At 41.8% G+C, this 24,176-nt stretch overlaps 1 protein-coding gene across 3 annotated transcripts; it reads left to right on the top strand.

Moving 5' to 3' along the window:
* Window positions 1–1,393: 1,393 nt before the first annotated feature.
* On the top strand, window positions 1,394–21,716 carry SETDB2 (SET domain bifurcated histone lysine methyltransferase 2). 3 transcript variants are annotated; one of them, XM_082279450.1, is made up of 14 exons: window positions 1,394–1,649; window positions 2,633–2,692; window positions 5,078–5,200; window positions 6,662–6,727; window positions 7,290–7,389; window positions 8,012–8,578; window positions 10,077–10,196; window positions 11,180–11,349; window positions 12,081–12,303; window positions 14,270–14,354; window positions 15,990–16,083; window positions 16,757–17,088; window positions 18,082–18,170; window positions 20,569–21,716. In XM_082279450.1, the coding sequence occupies exons 1-14, from the start codon at window positions 1,634–1,636 to the stop codon at window positions 20,684–20,686; spliced, it is 2,163 nt and encodes a 720-aa protein (XP_082135576.1). In that variant the 5' UTR covers window positions 1,394–1,633; the 3' UTR covers window positions 20,687–21,716. The 3 variants fall into 3 exon arrangements, with proteins under 3 accessions (XP_082135576.1, XP_082135577.1, XP_082135575.1); XM_082279451.1 differs by having other exon boundaries at window positions 14,246–14,354; window positions 18,087–18,170; XM_082279449.1 differs by having other exon boundaries at window positions 14,246–14,354.
* Window positions 21,717–24,176: the final 2,460 nt, after the last annotated feature.

Raw genomic sequence — 24,176 nt, 5'->3', positions numbered from 1 at the left:
TCTTTTTGCTTCAAATAGCAAGCAAAATCTATTAGTACTTTCTAATATACTCATAAATTATTTTTTGTCTGAGGCAGGCAGTCATGTTCTTTCAGATTCTTCCAGCACTGGGCTTCATCTTCTCCGTATTTGGTATATTCCATATATACAATTGTAAAGCCACAAACATTCAGTATTCACAAGCACATGTATTAATAATTCAGCAAAGCGAAATTAATCTGCAAGCATCATCTCATAACACAGAATATTCCAAGAGGAAGAAAAGCTTAGGCTTAATTTTAAAATTTACAATTACAAGGGAGAAGTCTCTTTTTAAAAACGTAGTAAACCACTATTTTTACTGAGAGATTTGTCAGCACAGCAGGAGTGCTGAGCCACCTTCTTCCCCGCAATGTTACTGTGAGTTGTCTCGTTCCTGTCTAAGGAGCTGGGCTGTTCTCATGGGCTGACCTTCAGCCACAGATGTAGGCACGTTTGTGTAAACATTTAAAAGGTTTTATAGAAGCACAAAGCAGATGCTGGACATCAAAATCTTCTGGAGGATCTTGGGTCAGATGAGAGCTCCAAGTCACGTAAACACAGCATTCCCCCCCCGCCCCCGAACAATCACATTCCTACCCCCTGCCACAAGATTGGCAATATCTACAAGAGTGGAATCTTTTAGCAATTATTTAAGCATATCATGTCTATTTCTACAGTTTTGAAGTGGTGGCAAAAAAGAAGTGACAAAAGAGCATTGACAAACTACCGTCTCTGGCAGAGATATATTTTTGCCCCTCCGAAAACCATCTTTACATAGCCACAACGCCAACACTCGCAAAGCCAAGGCAACTGCAAATTTTAAAGGGCGGTATGAACTTTTACTTTCACACTTGGAACAGAAAAGGGCAATGATAATTTAGCGTTTCACGGGGCAGCGGCGTAGCCAGCAAGGGCGGAAAGCAGAGACCAGCAGTGAAATTACGCAACTCGTTCCCGTACCAAACGTTTTAATTTACGATACATTAAAGCAGAGACCGCGGCCTGACACCGCCCCGCCCAGGCCAGCCGGCTCACCCCTCCCATTGCCCCGCTCTCCCCCAGCCCCCAAGATGGCGCCGGCGCCCCCACAGCCCCGGGATAGCCCGCCCCCCTCGACCCGCCCTCTCCAAGATGGCGGACGCACCTCCAGGCCCTCGGCTCTGCCCCGCCCCGCCTCTCCGCCGCCGCACGGCCCCGCCCCCTCCCCGCCCCTCCTCCTCCATTGGCCAGAGCCGCCGCCCCTCTTGCCGTCTCAGCCAATGGAGAAGGAGAGAAAGGCGGTGCGCGCGCGCGGGGCCGCCCACATCCAGTCTCCGCCCTCCCCGGCAGGGTTGCGCCCCCTGGCGGGAGGCAGTGCGGGTGCAGCGGTGGAGGAGGAGGAAGAGGAGGAGGGAAGAAGCAGCAGAAGAAGAAGCTGGTGGGGCCGGGATGAGGTCTCGAGGGGTGCGGGAGTGACCTGGGGCCTGACCCCCGAGCGCAGCACGCCCCATGCCAGCCTCCCAGCCCGACGCGGGCCCTTCGGCCGTGCCGGAGCGCAGCGAGACCCCGACCTGAGCTGGGCTCGGCGCCCCCCCAGTGCGGATGACAGCTCTCCGAGCAGCATCCCCGGAGGATGGAGGAGAAAAAAAGTAAGACTTTAAAAGAAATTGTATATAAGTGTATATATATGTGTGTGTACATATATATATATATATATATATGTTTTGAGCAGCCATTAGTCTTGTAAGAAACATTTCTAGGAGTCAACTGTCTTAGCCTGTTTTCCCGTTCAACTAAACGAAGTATCCAGAATGAATTGAGAGGTTTGGGGTTGGTTTGTTTTTTCAGTCGTAGCATAGAAAAGATGAAGTAGCTAACATAAATAAGGCACGTTTTAGTTCTCTGTGTCATTGTAGGCTGCCCACGGAGGTGGTGTAGTCACCGTCCCTGGAGGTGTTTAAGGAAAGACTGGATGTTGCACTCAGTGCCATGGTCTAGTTGACATGCTGGAGTTTGGTTGGACTGGAGGATCTCAGAGGTCTTTTCCAACCTATTTGATTCTGTGATTCATGGAGATAAAAATTTGGAATCTTCAGTGTGGTTGAAGAGTGCTGCCTTACTTCTCCTTAGTATTCTTAGAGTGAAGGGTATCTTGCATTTGTCAAGAAACAGATTCAGCAATTTATTTACTTTTTTAAAGCGTTCTCTTTTTTCCCGCTAAATAAATCAATTTAGTTGTAGTACTGCTGTACTGAGCACATCAATTTAGGAAAAAAAAAAGAAAACATTGCGTTAATGGGCAGGGGGGTTCTGTAGGCTCAGTTGAATGTGCTGGAAAGTTTTGGTCATCTTGTGACACCTTCCTGCTTGAAGGACAGTAAGAAATGACCTAAGTAAAAAAATTTCCTCACATAGCTTGTTTAGTTTGAGTTCCTCAACTAGATCTTGACAAGGCGTGGGATGACTGTTTGAACAGGGAATTACTATTTCAACACAACATATTCTCACACAATGCTCCTCCTGATACCCACTGTATTATTTACTTGTATAAATTTTGAAAAGCTGAGTAGCTACAATTAATGTAATATCTCACCCAATCTCTTACTTACTTGTCCATTCTTCACCTTTGCAGTGCTGTGTGACTTCTTTGAAGAGGAGAACCTTACCAGTTCCAGGGAGGAGAGCACTGAAGGTAGTATAATTTGAATTTATGGAGGGAAAGAGGAAAGGAGTGTGTATTTGGAACTGCTTCTGATACGAAAATTTTAACTGGAGGACAATAGTTTTGCCTTTTGTGGTGTAAGGTCTGTTAGCAGCACTACAGGAAACACACACACAAGTTGTTTTTCTGGTAGCTGGAGTAAGTAGACCTGACCTTGGCAGCTTGTATCTTGCTCCAGTATCACTACCCTGCACAATGCTGGAAAGAAAGAGACATGTGGCCACAAGAATTCTATAAAGGGAAAAGAAAATCCCTCCAGCCAGATGCCAGCTGATTCATCAGCTGGAGAGATGGCTCTGAATGCTGACAAGGTAGATGTATCTGATGTCTGCTCATTCAGTGTCCTTCTGGCTGTGGTTGGTGATAGCAGCATTAGCACTGGAGAGCTTAGTGGTATGGACATCTGTCTTTTTTGAAATGAAAATTATACTATGCAGTTCAAACGCAATCTCTGCTTCTCCATGCAAAGCAAAGCTTTTGCTGCTGGAGTTTTGGGGCACTCCAGCATGAGAATTGGGGAAGAACTTCTAAGACGAGTGAGCACTGCACACAGCAGTGTATGTTTTATTTCCCTATGGTCTACACATTATTACAGCTGAGGACCCAGAAACAAAAAACTGTTGTCACCCGTCCTCTGTAGTAATCCATCCACCAGTGCTACCCAGATTTAGTAAATGTATGGAAATATCTGAGAATAGGTAATGAATAAGGATAGCAGTTTTAATCTGCAGTGGAGAAACTTGTTACTAGGAGTTCTAAATGCATATTTTTAATTGAATGTGGTTTTTTCAATTTTATTTTAAACACAAATATTAAATATACTTTTTTTTGTTTTAAATTTGTAATGCTGTCAAGCACAGCAAAAGGGGTGGGAATAGCACAGGGCAGGTGGTGTCCCTTGGACCAGTAGTGTAAGTTTCTGAAAATTGTTGTGACTTCTTTTGTAATTGGACTTTAACCTTTCTGCATGTCTAAAAAAATTTCTGTGAATATAAGAGATCATTAAATTTTGTTGATATTTAGTGCCAAATCAGCTGTTTCACAAGATGAAGTACTTTTATCACTGCCTGTTGGTATTAAGTATGATGCCTCTAGCTCCTGGTGACATGAGCAGCAGGGGTTGTGGTGACAAAAGATTGTTACTTCTTTCACTGCTGTCATGATGCTTTTGAGAGTAACCACACTGCCATAGCATCACTGGGCTTCTGGTGCCCTGGGCAATAGAAGTCATTTTCTACTAAGTCAAAAAATGAAGGAGTATTTTTTTATGAACCTTACAAGAATGCAGTATTTCTTGACTGCTGGGAAGGTGTCACGCCAGCACATTTGCCAACAGAGATTTGCTTTCTGATAGTGGAATGTAAACCTCGTGTGGTGACAGTGGACTCCACCTCTAGGAGTGGAGTAGAAAACCAGACTTGCTTATGCTTTTGTCCTTGGTCATTGAAGAAGAGCAACATTAACTGAGAAAGAGCAAATTCCTTCTTCGGGCATCATCATTTGACACACTGAAATGACGTCTTCGGGTTCCTCCCACGTGTAGGGTACCGCCCCCTGCGTCGGGAATCCCCGCCCATCCTGTGACCACTCCTCCTGGTCCTCCACTCCCGCACTGAAACATAGTTCTTTTTCACAGTCCTTGACAAAGACGCGCAGCTAATGTTTTAACAAGAGCCTTCATGAATGGGCTTAGCACCTCAAAGGAAGAGGAGAAGTTCTAAACCAGCACCTTAAAAAACATTTCTTAAAACCAAATGTTCTTATGGAGAAAGGAGGCATGATATATGGGGGGTGTTAATTATTTCAACTGATACCCCTGGTTGAACAAAATTTATCAAACTGATTTTATCTGAAAATATGTTGAATTGTTTTTCCCCTACAAAACATAGCAAAACTAATGATGGGACAGGACAGTCAGCCTATGCAGCTAAGAGAGGTTACAGCTGTAAAAAAAAATCCCAGTGTCTTTTGTCGAGTAAAATATTCAGTTCATTCAGTTAAAAATATTCTCCTGCATCACTTTTGGGAGTTTCAGTGATTAATTTTTAGTGGGATTCATTTGCTGGTGTTTGAAGAAGGGCTTCCACAGCTCCCTCTGCGACCTACTTGAACAGTTGCATGAGAGGGAGCATTGTGTACCACTGGAAGCCACTCCAGTTCACCACTTAACTTCTGTTTCACTCTCTTGATTTGATTTAGGAGTAGGCTCCTGGAGGTTTGATGCATCCTGCTGTTCTGGTTATTTTTTTCACAAGTGCCTCCAAATGAAATGAGTGGGAATCTTTGAATAGTCCACTAGGAGTTAGGCATGTTTTTAGACTTCTCAGGGGCTATAAATGGAAATTTGCATTTCAGGTGATGTGAAGACGTTTTGGACACAGTTGGGAGGTAGAAGAGTGGATGTCATATTTGAGCAGGTGCAAAATGTGCTGTTGTTGCTGAAGGAAAAGATCAAGAATGGAACTGCCACAAACCAAGGTTTGAAATTCTTGTAGTGGTTAAACTGGACTGCAGAGTAGCTGTGGCCTGCTTTGTGTAGGTCTGTGTAATATCTGCCATAATTCAGATATCTCTGAATTTTAATTACTTAGCTGTTGGTGGTTTTAAGCACTTTTAAAAAAATGTCTCTTTTTTTAGAAAAAGAAAAGTGATTTCAGGTGCATGTAGCTATTTTCTTGTTTTGCCTGTATACTTTTTCAAGCATGGCTCTTAAGCACACAGAACTGAAATACTCATTTTTGAGAAGTAATGAAATACGTGCAGTGCCTTGTGTTTCATTTATCATCAGAATTATTAGCCTTTCAAGCTATCTCAGTGAACTGAGTGGTTTTGGGGTGGGATAATAATAATCCCAGTATTATTTTGTGTCAGAGACACCGTTATAGCTTGAAACAATAGTAGAAAAATGTGACACTAATGCATTTCAAATTGTTCTTGATTTTCATGGAAATAAGCTTCCTCTATCTACATCAAAATACATTAAAATCATAATTTGATAAGCTTGGAGCAGTACACAGATTTCCTTTTAGTGGTTTATTTAATTGAGTAAAATTGCTTCTTTCTGTTAAGTCACCCATATAAATGTAATCTATGGATCCTATTGGGTTGGTTTTTTTTGTTTAAGAAAACGTACAGTGGTGTAAGATGCTTCTAAACTAATATAGCCACACATTCTGCATTATATATAACACTTCCTCTAAACTAAGCAGTGCAATTTTTTGTGTTCTTGAGCTCCCACATCTTGACTGTTATGACAAAATACTAAAGCAGTGCAGAGATAAAAGTTGAACTTGAATCCCCAGATGATGCAATGAATCTGTGATAAAGTTCAATTTGAATTTTTGTGTGCTTTCTTTTGTAAAGGTTTCAAGCTAAAACATTAACGTGGATTTTGCTGGGAGTTTTCTGCCAGCTTGTAATATTTATTGCATAGGGTAAGAGGTTGAGACAGAATGGGTCTTTTGCTATCTTACTTATCTTACTATCTTTGCAGAACTTACTATCTGAAGGCCATTTCCACCAATTTAGAAGTAGCATTAATTTGGTCTGCCAAGATCCAGCCCTTCTTAGCCTGAAGATGACTGGTCTGATGACAAAGATAGAAGCTTACACTAAATTGTCTTTATGTATATTACTGCCACTGTAGGCCACCAGTTTATGTGTGTTTGGAAGCATTCCAGCATCTTTCCAAAAGCTGACGGATATTCAGTGCCAATTCACAACTCCTACCTACTGTGAGCTGTAATAATTTAGTAATTCCTACATGTGTCTGCTAAGGTCTGTGGTGCAACATGTTTCTAGTAGTATCAGTCTTGCCATGCTCTAGATGAGTACAATGAGGAGAATCGAGTGTCTCTGGAGGATTTAACATCTTGTTTTACCTATTATCATTACTGAAATTAAACTTAGTATCTGTTTTGGTTTGGTTTTTTTGCATAGAATGCTGGCAGGCTTGGGCACTGGTGAATGAAGCTAATCTAGGTGATCTCTTAACCCTGGCAAATGGTATGTGCACCTCCACTGTGTTTGTTTGGTATGCGGATTTAATTTGTCTTGTTTTACTCACCAGAAGCTCAATTCCCTTCTTTGAAGTCAGTAAAGTAGATCTGAGAAGGCCATTAGCATTACAGTGAGGAAAACCTCATTATTAGTTTCCTCAAGTAGTGAACTGTGAACTCTTACCTGGGTTTGTATTTTTATGGTTTGTGTGTATGTGTATAATACTTGTACCACAGGAAGAGAGTTTGAACTAGTAAGCCCTTATGAACCTGAGCTGTCTCTGAGCAGTTATCCTGTGCGTGGCTCCACTAGCTGTAATAGCTTGGCATCCTTTTATTTCTGATAGCAAAGGGAAATCTGTAAATGTGTTTCTTGTGCTGTTCTTTCTGATCACTTTGAAAGCTGCATTTTCGGTAGGGCACTTGCTAACAAGCTTTTTGTTAGCTGTAGTTCTTGGCAATGCATTGTTTGTAATGTGTTCTGTTAATTATCTCTTTAGTAAAGTAAATTCAATCATAAATTGAAATGTGGATTGATGAAGTTTTTGCTCACATTCAATTTTTTTCAGTAAGTGATGAGTTGAATGGGGATGGTGCACAGGAAACCGAACCCAAACTGCAGCCTCTTTCAGATGACAGTGCTGCAGACACTAAAGAAAGTTCTGACAGGTCAGTGCCTTCATTTCAGTTCCTTATTTGACATATACTTTACTGCAGTTGAGAGAGTTCTCAAATTTGTATTTCTAAATCAATGTTTTAAACCCAGTTTGAATCCTGCCAGTTTTCAAAGTGAAAATGTTTTTAACTTGGCCTCTATGGAACACCTGAGGTTTTGGGTAGACTTGTCTAATTTCCCACATGAGAATGTTGCAGAATAGGGCATTAGGTTGTGAATAAAGGTTCATGAGTGTTATCAGGGTTAGGATTTAAGCATCAGTTCTCAGGCTTTCCTTACTGTGCAGATCGTCAGGTGTGTAACTTAGTCTCTCTGTGTTTAGTGTTTAGCCTCAGGTACTGGTTTGAAAGATGGGGGTAAATATGTCGTTCCTTTTGTTTTACATTTTCTTGCTGTGTTTTAGCATGTAAGTTCTGGGAAGAAGCTTTTTTTTTTAATGCAACTGAATACATCTTTATGTTGTTAGGACAGTTACACCATGTGAAACCCTGGGGCTTCTAGCCATGGCCTGTTTCTTTTCTGTGCTAAAAATATTGAACTACTAAAAACCGAAACTTCACTGGTTGTCTAAAATGCTGCACTTCTGTCTTTTTTTTCCTCCTTTACTCCAAACAGTGAAAAAGAGGACATGGAAAGAACATGCTCAGGGAGTGAAGAAGCATCTAGCAAAATCCAAGGTTTACCTTTAAACGTGCATTATCAGAACCACAAGTGCTCTAGTGCATGTCTTGCCAACAGAGCAGCAGGCTCCTACAAGGGTGAAAATCCTCTGAAGATCCCAATCCTGTTTGACTTTCAAAGGCGCCATGCAAAAGCAGACTGCCTTTCAAAATCACTGGATGTGAATTACAAAGCTCCTTGCGGTCGGAGCCTGAGAAGCTTTCGAGATGTGCGAAATTACTTGTTTGAAACAGAGTGCAATTTCTTATTTCTTGATCACTTTTCCTTCAACACATATGTACTGTTGGGCAGGAACACCATGAATCCCAAACCCCTCGTGTTTGAGTTCGATATTAGCAACGGAGCCGAGTCTGTGCCCATCTCCTTCTGTAACACTCTCGACCATGCAAGGTTACCTTATTTCAAGTATCGGAAGTCATCGTGGCCACGTGGATATTATCTCAACAATTTCTCCAGCCTGTTTGTTGATTCCTGTGACTGCACAGATGGCTGCATCGATAGGTAGGTAGAAGGATCTCATCTCAGGCCAGTGACACATGATGCCTCAACAGCAGGGGGGTGGTGTGTGAAGGTGCAGTACCAAACAGTGCCAAACAGGACCAGCACTACTGGAATATCTTGTGCCATGCTTTGTGTTGACTGACACCATTGTGTCTTTCTCTTCTCCAGAACTTGGGTGCTCCTACTGGTCCACCCTCTGTTGTAGGGAAGGAAGCGATCAACAGGTGGATTATTGTGTTCCTTTTCCTTTCTTCCCAAATTGGCAGTGCTTCTCCTCCAGGTGGAGCTGACAAGCAGATATCTTGGCTTTGGAAAAAGAGTAGGGAAGGGGCAGAGGCAGGTTTGTTTTCACGACAGGCAGGGAAGGATCCTGCATGACAATTTCTGTTGCAGCTCCTACTGTAAAACGGCATCTATAGGTGGGGTGGGACAGCCTCAAGGGATCAGATCATTTGGAACTTAGAAGGTTACTGAGGGCAAACAAAGAAATATCCCCGTTCCCAACCTCTTTGTGTTGTCCTTCTCCTTGTCTAAACAGAAACTACAAAACTCTGGTAACAGAATACATTTGTGGTCTGAGCAGTTCCAGTAGTCTTGCTCATTGTCGTCTTTTTCTAAATCCCGGTAGCTCTGAGCTACAGACACTCTGTCTGAACCTGACACAATTATCATATGCAAGTTTGGTGGTATTTTTGTCTACTTTCTTGAGGGGTGTTTGTCTGATCTCTGTCTATAGGTGTTACTTGGTGTTGCATCCATTTTGTATTATTGACAGCTAGGGGAGTTGCACATGCTGCTGTGCAACATAGTTGCTCATGACCCAACAAAAGCTTGAAATTGCAGCTTGGTATAATGAAGCTTCAGTAATTTTAGTAATTTCATTTCAGCTGAGTGGTGGGAAACAGCAAGCACACAGTGTGCCACCTCTTTGCACTGAAATCCCACAAGAATTGAGATGCTTTTGATGTGCAGTTTTGGGGTTTAGGATTTGCAGGATTGCTGTGATTCTTTGGAGTTGTCATGACATACGATGGTGAAGACAAGCACTATTGCTTGAGTTCTCCACACTGTAAATTTCTTTACTTCCTGGGGGCTAAGGAGGGAGGAAGATAACCAAGTAGTGGCAAACAGCCTGGGATGCTGTGCCAGAGGAGGTGATTTTTATTCAGTCAATCCATTTGACAGTGTCCTGCTTATAATAAGTTTCTGTTGTATGTCAGCTGTTTGCATGTGCCATTTAAGGAGCTTGGCAGAAGAATGGGGTTGGAGTGGAGAGAACATGGTTGTTGTAAAGCACATGTAACCAATCAAGAGACTAAGAAAAAAGGTAGGGTAAGACTGAAACAGCCCTGTGGAGTAAAAGGAGCAGGGAGGGGGAATACAGGTGTATATGTGGAAGTGTGTGTGTGTTTAGTCAAGTACATTTCAAATTACCTAGATTTATGATTGATTTATGCTGCTTCAAATAGATTCTGAGATGTTTTACTCTTACTTTTAGGTCAAAATGTGCATGCCTACAGCTAACAGCAAGAGGCTGTAGTAAAACTTCACTGTCTCCAGGTAGTAAAAGATGCCCTGGATACCGGTACAAAAGACTGGAGGGACCTGTTCCTAGTGGGTAAGAAAGACTACGGGAGTAAAATAAGAGCATACAAATAAAATAGCAGTTAATAGTTCAGTCTAAGTGCCACAGGATTAAAATAACCAGAGCTTTTGGATTAATGAAACCTTCCATTTTTGTCACAATTTTAGTGACAGATCAGGATAATAAAAAATTAATGTGACTTGAGTAATAGGAGGAAAAGAAAAGCTTTTGTATTGCAGATCCTACAATTTTCTAAGCTAAGATCAAGCTCCAAGAAAATTGTCAAGAGTGACCAGAGTCCTAAAGATGCACCAGCTGGCTGCTGTTGGCAGTCTTGGTTATGGGTGACTCTTCCCAGAATCTTCAAAACCATCCAATGCTTCAAGTGTTTGCCTTTTCTCTTACTCAGCTCCTGTGGATTAGTAGGTGGCCTCGAGAAGGTGTCAGTTACTTCAGGTGTCCAGGAGAGGAATTGTGCAAGGTAGCTTTCTGCAATAGCCAAGGGCTTGAGTCTACAGGCTTAAGGAAGCCCTCTCAGTCCTTTGTGTGATGTTAGTTTATGGCTGACATGCAGAATTAAAGTTGTCAGAGAACCCAGAAACAGATGCAAAAAAAAAAGCACAATTATGAGTTCTTTTGGAAATGCTTCATTAAATCCTGAAATTCATAACAGCTGCAGTGAAGTCCAGGCATAGGTTGTCTTTTCTAAAATCTTTCAGTACAGAATTAGGTGCTTCATAGGGATTTCTGTTACTCCTATAAAACAAAAATATAACATTTGTTTTTCTTGTATACTTATACCAACATTTGGCAGACAGACTCTTAAAATTTATGAATCAGCAATCAAGAAAGTCACAAGCTTCAGAGCATTGCTGCACAACCAGCCATGTTTTAGCCAGAGTCTTTGTATTTCAGTCCACTGCCTTGTTGATACTTAGAAGGGGAATTAATAACAGGAACTTCATGATGATAATGCATCCTTTTATATTGTGTTTTGTTTTTCTTCCTCTTGACAGGATTTATGAGTGCAGTGTGTTGTGCAGGTGTGACAAACTGATGTGTCAGAACAGAGTTGTACAGCACGGCATTCAAGTCAGGCTGCAAGTGTTTAACACAGAGAAGAAGGGCTGGGGCGTCCGCTGCCTGGATGACATTGACAGGGGGACATTTGTTTGTACTTACTCAGGTAGCAGGAGGTGACCTGTGAAGACATGTAGCATAATTCTCCATCTCCTGTGGTGTGTGCCCTGGATTTTTTTTGAGAATGGGGAAGTATGGGGTTGGAAGAGAAGTGTAATCTTAACTTGCAATATGATCAAACGGACAGAAGAATTTTGAAGAGCTCTGCTCTGAGATGGTGACAAACAATCAAAACAATATGGGACAAAACCTATCTCAGACTGTTGGTTTTTTTCCCTCACAAATCTGTGCCTCCTATGCTAGGGCTAATTTTCCTTCAGTAAAAATCATAAACCCGTAGGATGGTTTGGGTTGGAAGGACCTTGAAAAACATCTAGTTGCATCCCCACCAGAGGCAGGGACACCTTTCACTACACCAGGTGGCTCAGGACCCCACCCAACCTGACCTTGAACACTTCCAGGGATGGGGCATCCACAGCTTCTCTGGGCAACCTGTGCCAGTGCCTCCCACCTTCACAGTGAAGAAGTTCTTACTAATATCTAATCTAGACGTACTCTCAGTTTAAAGCCTTATCACTACATGCCCTTGTCTGATTCAGTTTGCATGTCAGCCTATATCGACATCATAGAATTACAGACAGCATCCATATTTTGCTTTCCCAAGTAATGCTCTTGTATTTGTTAATATAAGTTTGACCTGTGATAGTGAATGTGACTCAGCAAACAAGCATTAAAAAAAAAAAAAAAAAAACAAGAAAACTTGTCTTTTTCTTTCAGGTAGATTAATGAGCAGAGCTGAAGTATTGAGAGATGCTGAGCAAGAGCTGAAAGAGAAAGGTGCAGTGAATGACAGAGGTCATGACTTTTCTTCCAAAAAGAGAAAACTTGACACTGATAGTTCAGACTCAGTGATCGAACTGGTGCAGACGGATGAAAATGACATTCCTGAGAATGAGGAATCTTTATCTAAGACTGTGGATAATGAAAATAAATCAACTCTGTAAGTTTAGCAAAATAAGCTTAAGCATAGCAAAACTAATATTCTGCTATTCTAGAAACTCTATTGTATAACTTAGAGTATGTCCTCATATGAAGGTGGTGGTTTTTTTCTTTCTGAACTTCTTTTTTAATTCCTGATTATTTCTTCTAGTAGGACAGAGTTTTTCCTCTATATTAATTTTACTTATGGTACCACTTGTCATTTTCTAGAAATTCAGTTCATCTCTTGGGTGTACTTGATCTGTTTAGGATGATAACGGTAATGCTAATTTGAAAGAATTAATAAAATATACTTAAGATAAATTGTTTAAAGATACTCGATGACACTGAAGGGTTTGATAACATATTAGCCACTAACTGTTCTGCCCTTTGCTTCCAGTGTCTAAATCTTTTCTTATTTGTAACATAACCTTTCCTGCCAGAAACCTTAACCTCTCCCGTTAAGAGTCTGGCAACACTGCACTTTTGCAGTGAATATGTTTTCATTGTACACTCAGGGTCTCAGAGCCCATCAGAATTCCTCCAGTAAATTCAAATAACTGCATGCATGTGTCAATAGCATGCTCTAGTCTTTTCACATGGAAGCTGGGAGCACGTTTTCTTAAACTTTATTCCTTTCTCTGCCGCACTTCTTTGTAAACACTTTCTTTGTACTACTCATAAATGATTGCAAATTCTAAGTCTTTCCATAGTAGAAGGTTATTGTGGATCTTTGGGAAGCAACATGAAATTGCAAATGGAAACTTTTAAAAATATCTGCTACTGTATTCTCATTTGCATTTCAGCATCTTGGAAATTTAGTGAATTCATAATTTTGTAATTTCATAATTATAAGCAGTCAGCTAAGTTTTACTTCTGCTAAGTGCTGTTACTAAAAATTGCAGGGAAGGACAGTTTCTAAGTTGCCTTTAGTGCACTGTTAAATCCCACTAATTTCCTTTCCTGAGAATAAAAATGTTTTCACATGGGCTATGTAAAAAATAATTCAGAAAAAAAGACTTTGTTATTCTGCCCCTTAAAAAATGACAGTCCAGCTGAACTGAGAAACCTCTGAGAGGACATCAGTGTGCTAAGCTTGACATGTCATTCCCCCAAACAGGTTGCCTTTAGAAGCATGTAGTCGTATAATAATGTCACATCTTCTCGTGGCCTCTGTGCACTCTGAGTTTACAAAGGGGTTTAAAGCCTTAAAGAGTAGCATTTCTTGCCATTATCAGTAGCCCAAAAAAGTGCCATAATGGAGATTTTTGTGGCAGGAAAACACACATAAATGTTTTACATTGAAAATTTTCTTGAGTAAGAGCCGTTACATATTGCTAGACATTGTACAGATATTAACATTCATTTTGAAACCGGTATTTTCTACTGCGCTCTGAATGTAGTCCAGATTAATGTGCTTGTTAGAATTTTTAAATGTTTACACCGGATAACTGCTTCCCATCCTTCCTCAGCCCTCTCCTGATGTAAGTGACTGAGGTTCTTTTGTGGGAGACCATTCTCTAAATCTGTTATATATTGTCCTCCCCCTCTGTCCCCTTCGCTGTCCCTTGTCTCCATAACATCTTTGCTTTCCTAGTTGAAAGCTGTACTGTCAAAACTGTTGGCAGTAGTAGCAGGAAAAGGCAAAACTCTGTTGGTACTATATTTTGAGATAATCTGATATAATAACAGTAAAGCTATTTGGTTCTCAGCAGGGCAGTTGGAAAAGGATGTAAAAGCAGCTGCTGATCTCTCAAAAAAGTTCGAGCAACTGCTTTCTTACAAATACTATAGAGAACCCAGCCTAGGTTCTCAGTTCTTAAAAGCAAAATATTCGGAGAACGTGGGGTGAGACCAGACTGCAGGCTCTGCTGTAGTTCCTTCTAGAGAAGAGACTGGAACTAGAGACTGTTAGAGGAATGTCTGTTGTGAGAGTTACTTATGGGTCTGTTTGTCTTTTATAGTTTCCTTTTGACCTTTCTGTACAGGGTTCATCCAAAGAACTCAAGTAATGCAGCTGCGAGAAGGCCTGGAACTAGAACACTTGTTTATCGCAATCACCAGCTAAAAATGGTAATAAGTGGCTTTAATAGATTCATTTTTTACTGTGCTGAGTATGTATGTTAATTCTGACATTTTCATCTTGCATGTTTAGATAGTTCTAATGACCTTTCTTCATGAGATTGTGTCACACCGTGAGCTAGGCTGCCATGCTGGAACCTGCACCCCATCCCTTCTCCATTATCAATCCTTCAACATGTTTCCCCAGACCAGCACTATCTACTCTCACAGCCTTTCCTTCTCCACCTGTGCCGGTTTGGGCAAATTTGGATATAATCCTCTGAGAGAAGACAGGTTACAACCATCCCTCCCCCACCAGGTTCAGGAAGAAAAGAATTTTCCTCGAAGGAAAGTGAAAGAGATAAAAACTATTTATTTAACAAACACACAGAAAAGGATAATAATGCTAAATAATGAAACCTCTCGCTCTGCTGAGAGAAAACCTGGGAAAATTTCAGAGTCCTTCTGTAGGTAGCCTCTCTCTTCCTCCTCGGAGCTGGGATGGGGTGGGGCCCCCTCCTCCAGGGCCTCCACCTCGGTGGGAAAGGTCCCGATGTGTTCTGATGTTGAAACAGTCCAAAAAAAGAAGAAGGGAAAAAAAACGAAGTCCCAGGAAAACAAAAGTTCAACTCTCCATCTCTCTGGAGAAAAAGTAGCAGAGAACTGGCTGAGAAAGCAAGCCGAGTGCTTCCCTGCGCTCTTGCTCTCGCTGCTGCTGAACGCAGAGAGGAGTCTCTGTCTCTGTGTCCTTGAAAACAAACTGCTTTGAAGAATTTAGCTGGGTTTTTTCTCTCTCCCCTCTCAGGCTCAGTTTAAAGGCATAGAAAGGCACAAAATTAATTTCTGGGCATAGGGCAGTGATACGGGATACAACATCATAAAGTCACCCCAAGACACCACCCTTCCCTTACACTCCAGCCTCAAGAGCCTTAAGTAATTATTCTCCCCCTGCACCCCTTGTAACTAAATACAGGGTTAGGGGGTCAGAGTGATAATATTTTTGTGATGTGCTCCCAAAGAATGGCGTAGCAGGGAGAGAAGAAAATCTCAGGATGTCTATGCAGTTTTCTCATACAGTGGCAGAGTTGGGAGAGCTGATCTGAGTGTGACTCCTGACCTTTCGTGAGTGTGACGCGTTGTCACGCTGACACGTGCAAAGGAGGAAAACTGGTGTAAACTTATGCTGTAGGTTTTACTGGATTCATTGCCCGTAAGAAATGCAATGGGATTTTCATGCTAACATTATGCAGTGCTGTCCATTCCAGAACTCCCATAACTAATTGCCTTTTTGTGACAGGAGAGGAGAAATTCTGCCACATCCAGTCATTTCATTGAAACTGTGTAAAAAGCATGTTTGGGATTTGGCTGGGCAACTTACAATTCTGGTGAGATTGTTGGGACTTAAGCACTTATTTACATGTCTTATTGACTGGGGGGCTCTTTCCTGGTTATTTTGAAGGATAATTTGAAATTAAGATAAATGTTACATTGCAGTAAATGTATTAACTTTTCCAATTCAGCCACAGCTATACATTACAGTAGATTGGAAAATTCAGCCTTGGAGTTCTAAAAGCCACTTGCTGTGCCCTGTTGGCCCAGAGTTGCATATAGCAAAATCACATCACAGCCTTTTCATTTGATACACAGGTGCACAGTGCCAGCTCAGATGAAGATGATAGTTCTCAGATTCATCAGTCAAGCAAAACAAAACTAACCAGTGGAACAAAGAAAGGAAAAGAAAGTAGGTTTGCAGAGCTCTACATACTGCATGCTTTGTACAGTTGTGTCCCACCAGGTGATAGACTTCAGTGTAGACAGTTTGGGCAGGCCTGTTCTTAGAGTAGAACAATGTTGTCAGTAGATGTTGGGACATGTTGAACTGTCCCAACAGCAGCTTCTCAAATACAGTGCAATTGTGGGAAAGCCAGTCTTGCAGATCTTGCTGTGTCACACCCAGTACCTGTTCCAGCCAACAAAAATTGAACAGGATATAATGCTCAGGTGGGGGGACCTCAAGCTGGAGAGGGGCAGTGTGAAACTGATACTATTTGCACATGCATCTTTCTTCTGTCTTAATTACAGTTTGTGATTCTCTTGGGAGTTAAGGTGGAGAATGATAAAAAAGGCTACATGGAAGAAGTCAGTCTGGAGTGGGATTTGAGAAGAGTGAGACACTAGGTCACTCACAGACACCTTAAGCAAGTGCTTAAGGCTCCAAAGGAGGAAGCAGTCATTTGTGGGAGGATTGATGAGAGTAATGGAAAAGTTGTGTTACAGACTTGTAGATAGCAAGGAAGCTGCTTAGATTTTGGAGGATGTGGGAAAGAGTGGGTGGGTAAGAGTTCAGGGCCAAACAAGGGTAAGGCTCTGGCCTTAAACTGGTGCTGAGAAATAATATACATGTCCATTGACAGAATCCACCCAGCAGCAGAAGGAAGAACATCTGATGGAAATTGGACAGACTGGCTCTGCTGATGTGGACAGTGCAGGATGCAAAAGAAAGAGTCTGTCACTGCAGGGCATTGATTGTGGCAAGTCAGGTGTGCTGAATGACCTGTGTATCGTGAGGCCATCTAACAATGCACCCCTAAAAGCTGACTGCAAAAAGGAAAATAGCAGGCAGTCAAAACAAGATGCACTTTGTGAGGAGGTTGATGGTGATGGGATGCTTCCCAAGAATGCTAATGAAGAAAATATTTACGTACTGGATGCCACAAAAGAAGGAAATGTGGGTCGTTTTCTAAATGTAAGTACTAAGTTGCATGGGTTCTCTTTGTTGTGTCTGCAAATACATCATTTACTTATTTAAGCTTAAACTAGAAAGCTTTTGCACATCAACAGTATGTGTGGTAGGTGCATGACAAGAGAGGCACATGTGGTGCTCCCTGCAATCACAGGTCACAGGACAGTAGGTTGGGTCATACCAGCTGTTTGTGCCTCCATAAGCTGATACATGCTATGTACCAGCTGCAGTTTTTGGCACCATTGGCTTCCTGAGAAACATACTCCCCAGTAATGAGTGACAACTTTTTCCTGATGGCCTTTCTTGGGGGTTCAGAGAGCAAATAGCACATTTTGTTGAGCTGCCTGCCTTCTCCCAGCCTTGCTTATTTTGTTCCCCAGCCATTGCAAATTATAGTTTGTGCTGGTTTAGGACAGGTGTTGTGTTATTGTACAAACCTACCCTACTGTTCAATCATAGGTTCAGAAAGTGCTGTGTCATACTGTGTACATGTCTGCTAAATAAGTCTCTCAGTTTTGACTTGCCAAGAAATAAATAGCAATGAATTGCCAAGTACCTCCAGCTAAGACAAATGATTCATAGACACATCTGCAGGTACTCTGCAAATAATTTATTTCTCTTCATTGGCATGATTATGTCTTACAGCAAAGCCCTTGCATATGTTTAAGCTGTTCTTCCTTGCAGAGGTAATATGGTGTTAGTATTAGTAGTGCATCTTACAGAAACCTTTCTTCTGCACCCATGAGCATACGTTCCTATGTGCACCTGAGTGACCTTTCACATCCTGTACTTGGTCAACACAAAATCGTTTAATCCATTGCTTGCTCACTAGCACTGCTGCCCTGGCAATGGCACTGGGTAATAAACATTCTGTGTGGGCTGGAGAAGGGAAGGAGAAAACTACCTTTAGTAGTGACAGATAGTGACAAAAAATAGTTTTTTCAGCCAACGATGTGGTGTTGGACTGTTTCTAATTCAGATTTTTCCATTTTACAGCACAGCTGCTGCCCAAATCTCTTTGCACAAAGTGTGTTTGTAGAAACTCACAACAGAAGTTTTCCATGGGTGGCATTCTTCACGAACAGGTGAATTTATGGAATTTTAATGTTGTTCATTCAAGGCACTAGGGGACAAAAGCAGTGCTTAGTTATTAGGACATAATTACACTGAGGGGTGGGGCAGATGCTTAGATTATGAAAGCACAAAACTACCTTCTTATTGGTGACTTCTTATTGTGCACTGAAGACAGAAGAAATAGAACTTGTTGATTATCACTAATGAGTTTTTCTTCAGTTTTGCACTGAAATGTAAAGTAGGGAAACTGAATTTTGATGTGTCCACTTCACTGATATCTTCTTCAGTGGAGAAATAGGTTTAACTCAGCATGGTCATTTGGAAAGACACGATTCACTCATCCCACTGTTGTGTCTCAAGGAATGGCCACCAGATCTGGGTCCCATAGGACAGGATTGAACCCCACAGGATATTAAGGTTGAGACACTTTGTGGGCCAAACAAGCTGGCTTCAGTCCTTGTCCTCACAGCTATCAAGACAAGCAAGTGGTCTGGCATGTCATGGGGATGTGACAATAGGATACTCAGAGGTGAAAATTGTCGCTGTTGTACCGAGAATGGCGAAAAACGACACGAGTCCAGTTTCGGGATAAGTGGCCAAAACAGCTATATTTAATTATATAAATCAGCTTATATAGCTTTGTTCACAAGGATGGCGTGACACCAGTGGTCCCTTGATCAACCACCTTCTAGAATGATTGGTGGAGGCTTTACAACACCCATTCAAAATATTTTCTTCAATATACCATAACAGCTTGGAAAACAAGTTCACAGCTGTGCAATAAAGTCTTGGTTTACAAAAATCTCAAACCGTTTCTCAGCTAGCTTGCATGAGAAAGAAAAACTTCACAAGATGCTACAGCAGCTGGAAAATTCCTCTGCTCCTAGCTTTTTAGTATCCACAGAAAATTTGTTCTGAAAGTAAAAGATGCAGATATTTCCTTAGTGTCTAAGAGAAAGGGAGGTACAGAGAGCTGGTACCAGTGAGACACAAGATGGCAGCAGCTAAACCTAGAAGAGGAAAGATTAATTTTATGAATGAAGTTAGCTGATGTACATGCCAGCAGTAGTACTAGGTGAGAATACAACAGAGAGGAGAGGCTTTGTTCTGACAAACCAGTTCCAGGCAACACTGATCTTTTGTGGAGCCTTGCAGCTCTGCTCCATGCTGACACAGATGCTGTGGATTGCACTGGGAGGTTTCCAAGAACTGTGAAGACAATGTTTTGAAATATGTCAAAAAAAGGTTTTGTTTTAGCTAGTCTTTCTTGCTCAGGTACTCAGTAAAGAAGTGTAGTGGGACTGAGGCCAGTAGTGAGAGGTAATAGAGACCAGCAAAGACACTCAGGGAAGAAGACTGTTGAAGGAGAGTTCCCCTCACTGGCTCTCCGTTTTCTGGGCATCACCCTTTTACAACTTTTCTAAATTAAGGACGTCATCTGAAACATTGAGCGTAATTGTGTTCCTTCCATGAACTTGCCCAGTCACCTTTTTATTTGGTTTACATGTCTGGCCTCTAAAACATCTCAAGTCAGCAAGTCCCAGGCTGCAATTTTGTGCTGTATGAAAAGTCCTCATTATTTGTTGTCTGTCTGCTGCCTGGGAATTCACTGGATGTCCCCTATATCATATCCAGGGAGAAACATCAGAGAATTACTCTCTTCATTACAATACTCATATTTTACTACATTTTCCATCAGTTGTCCATCAGCATCTTAGTCTCAGGTATTTAGTTTGGCATTCATTTTGGACAATGAATTTCCTACCTCTAGACATTTCTTCTATTGTACTGTCAGAGCAGCTGGTTCATGAGGAGCATGTGTTTAATTCTGAGTCTTGGGCTTTGTGCACATAGTGCAATTGCATTAAAATGTAGCTTGTCAGACCAAAGATGACAGTCTTCAACCACTTATCTAGAGATCTGTTCAAACTTCAGTGATGCACTGTACATAGGAAAAATAACAAAACCATGTTGCTCATTTAGATGTATCACTTAGATGGTTTTCCTTTCTTTTTTTTTTTCTTTTTTTTTGTTTTGTTTTGTTTTTTGTTTTGGGGGTTGGTTTGTTTGTTTGGGGGGTTTTTTGTTTGTTTTTGTTTGGGTTTTGGTTTTTTGTTTGGTGAGGTTTTTTTGTTTGTTTGATTTTTGTTTCTCAGAATTTCCCTCTAAGTTAGAGCACATTGTTTAGACTCCAATCCTTTTTGCAATCTCCATAGCTTTGTTAGGCAAAGCAGCACCAGTGTGCCAGAGACTTCTTGTATCCCTTGTTTCTCTCCCAACAAGCTGCCTGTGTGATGCTCCCTGCCCCTTACAATTTTTGGGTTTGAATGTGTGTTGTTGGTGACAAATTGTAAGCACAGTACTGTTTCACTTAGTTCAAACAAATTAACCAAGTGTTTTATTTCTTAGACATGTGAAAGCTGGAACCGAACTCACATGGGATTATGGTTATGAAGCTGGAAGCATGCCAGAGACAGAGATTTCCTGTCAGTGCGGAGTTCAGAAGTGCAGGAAAAAAACCTTATAGGCAAAGCTTTCCTACTGTCAACACATCTTGTAGCTGGGGATTTATATGATGGAAGGGATGACTACTCAGTGAACAGCCCTCATTTCCGTGGTGCTAACTGCATTCAGCTAAAATGCCTTTCACCTGATGTTTTTCTGAATTTACATTTAAACATCACTTTTGTAGTTTGCAGAATTAGAACTGTTTGTCCTAAGAACAGGCATCAAACTTTTCCTAGATAATTTATGTTCTCCTGGTCTTCCTCCTCCCTGCTTCTAATCTGCAAGTTCACAGTGCACTGGAAGAATTCCTCCTCCGTGCTGTCTGCAGCAGAGACACGACTGATGAGAGCAGCAGGTCCTTGGTGCTTTCTGTGCTCCTCCACAGGTCTGAGTTAGCAAAATTCAGGTTTCTGAAAATCATTATGAATGCAAGGCTGCCTGTGTGAGCACTAGGAGTTGTTAAAATACACATAAGCCTGATGGATCTGGTGGGACAGATAGTCCTGAACAGAGATGGAATTAGACAGAACAGTTCTGCAGAGCTGTGTTTGTGCTACAAAGTGGGCTGGACAAGTCCTGCTGCAGCAGGAGAAAAATGACTGGATTTTGTTGGATTGCACCCCTCTCCACGTTTGTGACACACAGAGAAATCCAATGTATCTCATCTCAGTGCTGTATTGTATAGTGTGGGACAGGTGGGCCACAGAATTCCTCACCACGGTTTGTTGGTAAGAGAGAAACAAGCTACATTAGGAGACACAGAGTGCAGATGCAGGAGGTGGCTCTGAAATGGAGCAAGGGATGGGTGGGTGGCTTTTGAATGTGTTGTAGCATTGGGCAAGCAAGGAGGTATTGCAGATGAGCAATTTAGATGCTTGAAGAACCACTGCCAAAGGTTTAAAAAAACCTGATTTTATTAAAAACGTTGTAAAAGTAAGACTTAACATAGTTTGATAGCAAAGTTCACTCTTGTTACTGCAGAGGATATAGCAATGATTTAAAGTTATGAATACAAAATCTAGTGCACTGTAATACAAAGCTATGTGTGACATCAGTCTCTTACCAGAGATCTGCAGTTGGTCAGGGGTTTCTCAGCCTCAAGGAGTAACACTGAGAGGTATCCCAGCTCACAGGGACATCACTGCCATACAGCCAGCTGATTAGCATGAAAGCTCAAAAAAAAGGCTCATTCAGGCTGTCATTTATGGAATAAAGTGGTTGGCTTGAAGTCAGATTACCTTTGTTGGAGAAGGTAAACATGAGAGTCTTGTACCTGCACTTTTTCTTTGTTCCTTGATTAATGAGTCTTGGAAGGACCACCTGCTATTCATGTGTTAATTGTGTGATTGGTATCCCAGATTCCAAGCCCATTTACCTCAGTGCTCACCATGTCACCCTCTTCCTGTGCCGGTTTTCAGAGAAATGGTTGGAACAAATAAAGGTCTTGGCCTGGTTATGTCCAAGCCTATACTGCAGAATGAAGGAGAAGCAGGAACCAGTTCTCAGCCCTGAGGCCAGGAGGCAATGGACATCTTATGCCCACATGGCTTAGGGTTCTCTTTTAATTGGGTCGTATCTGTGCTGTGTAACTGTGGACAAACATGGTATCTGTGGCCCTAAGTGGTTTTTTTTTAGTTTGTTTTGGATGCTTCAAGCTTAAAATTCATGGGGTTGTGCTGCAACACAGGATGCTCTTGAATTTCTCAAGTCTCAGCATGCATGCAGAGTTTCAGTGTGTTAAAAGTGGACCTTTAAGAGAGATAACAGACCTGTGATCCATTCTGCTTACAATGAAACCTCAGCTCTTCTCTGCCAGAGTTTGACATATCCAGCAAGCAAACGTCTCCTCGGCTTTGGTCCCAGTCATCGCACTCTGGGTTTGCGTGGGCTTTCACCACCCGTCTTCAGGGATAAATGTAGAAGAGTGGAGTTACCCCAGTGTTAGTGCAGTACCTCTTCAGAGGGTCAGAGCTACCCACTCTTGCCCTCATCAGCCACTTTGTCATTGCAGCCCCTGTGTTAGCTGAAGACAGCGCTCAGCTCAGTTCCTTTTCACTTCATTTAAGATCTGTCTCCACTCAGAGGGAATATGCCTTGGGATAAACATCTTTCAGTGTTAACCAGAGACATGCCAAAGTGTGTGACAAACCCATGGGTAACCCAGGAGTGGTATTAGCCTTTTAAACAAGTGAAAATGCAGAAAACTTCTGTGTCTATGCTTGACTTGAATGTGGAAAAGAAGATGGGAATGTTGTTAAAGCATTGGGGGGAGAAGATACATTTTACTGCTGTTGATTGTATTTTCCAGATCAGTGGTAGGAATTAATGATACTGGGCTGATGAGGAAAAGCCCTGTTTCTTGATGCAGGAAAACAGACCTAATGTTTCAGAAGATGCAGCACTTAATTGCTCCATGTGGTCTGCACATATGGGAGGGCCTGCTGTGAGCATAAATGTCACAGAAGCTGTGTGTGTGAAACAGGGATTTTTGGCTAGTTAGGTTTATCACGTCTGTCTCTAGGCCAGTGCTCCTTCATTCTCCTCCTCCAGGCCAGAGATCATAACCTATCCATGAGCAAAATCACCTTACACGGTGTGATTTCTGCCTGCTTCTGCAGCATTACTAGAACAGGTTCTGCTGAGGGTGTCCTGCAAGTATCCTCTGCAGGTAATAGCCACAGGAGCGCTCCCCTGAGCTTGCTCTCTGCTCTGCTGTCTGTTCCTCTGCTTGTAACAGCTCGCAGATGGGGATGTTTCTGAGCACAGCCCCTCGTGTCGCCTGTGCTTTAGCAGAGCAGTTTGTAAAGGCACTGAGCACAAGCACTGATGGAAAAACAGGTGAAGATATTCCAAGTGAAGTACTCAAAAGCACCTGTGGAATGACACATTTGGGATTTCTCGTGAGGCTGTTGGGGGTATCAAAAAAGAAGAGAGCACGATGGGAATTAGTTGCATTGAGATATGAATCACAGTTCTTACAGTGAGCAGGACAGTGAGCAAGACGGTCCCAATGGAGGGACAGTAGGGACGTGAGGATGTATAAGGGCCTCATGGAAATAAATATTAGTACCTAAGATAAGCATACAAATGCAAAGGCAGCTGAAGATCACTTATGGTACAGGTATAAAAGAAACTGGACTGGAGCATATTAATGGATTTTTTTTTTTTTTGACAAAAAATTGCTGAGCACCAATTTCCAGCTCTATGTATTTCAGCAGAACTATATGGCTCAGTAGCACAGCACTTGGAGGAAGAGATCACAAAGGTTTTGGACTTGATTTTCATCCACAGTGAATGTTTTCCTGTGTTGAAGAACAGATTTATGTTTGGTGCATAAGATTTATGCACCTGTGGATGCATGAATCATGTTGACTCATTTGAATATCATCTAGGTAATAGATCTGGGAATTGGAATTGTATAGCAGCATTTGGCTAATAGACATAGTCTAATTCCAAGCCTGGACACAGGGATCTTAGCTCTGATATGCTGCATCTGGGCAGGTGTAAAG

Source organism: Coloeus monedula, assembly GCF_965178545.1.
Source record: "Coloeus monedula genome assembly, chromosome: 3".
NCBI lineage: Eukaryota > Metazoa > Chordata > Aves > Passeriformes > Corvidae > Coloeus > Coloeus monedula.
The sequence above is the reverse complement of the archived record's forward strand: the minus strand, read 5'-3'. Positions and strand labels throughout refer to the sequence as shown.

What these genes read in the sequence shown, in the direction of transcription:
- SETDB2 (XM_082279449.1), top strand. An exon ending in ACTAAAGAAAGTTCTGACAG is followed by an intron (nt 7,390 to 8,011) that starts GTCAGTGCCTTC and finishes TACTCCAAACAG; the next exon opens with TGAAAAAGAGGACATGGAAA. An exon ending in AATGAAAATAAATCAACTCT is followed by an intron (nt 12,304 to 14,245) that starts GTAAGTTTAGCA and finishes TGTCTTTTATAG; the next exon opens with TTTCCTTTTGACCTTTCTGT.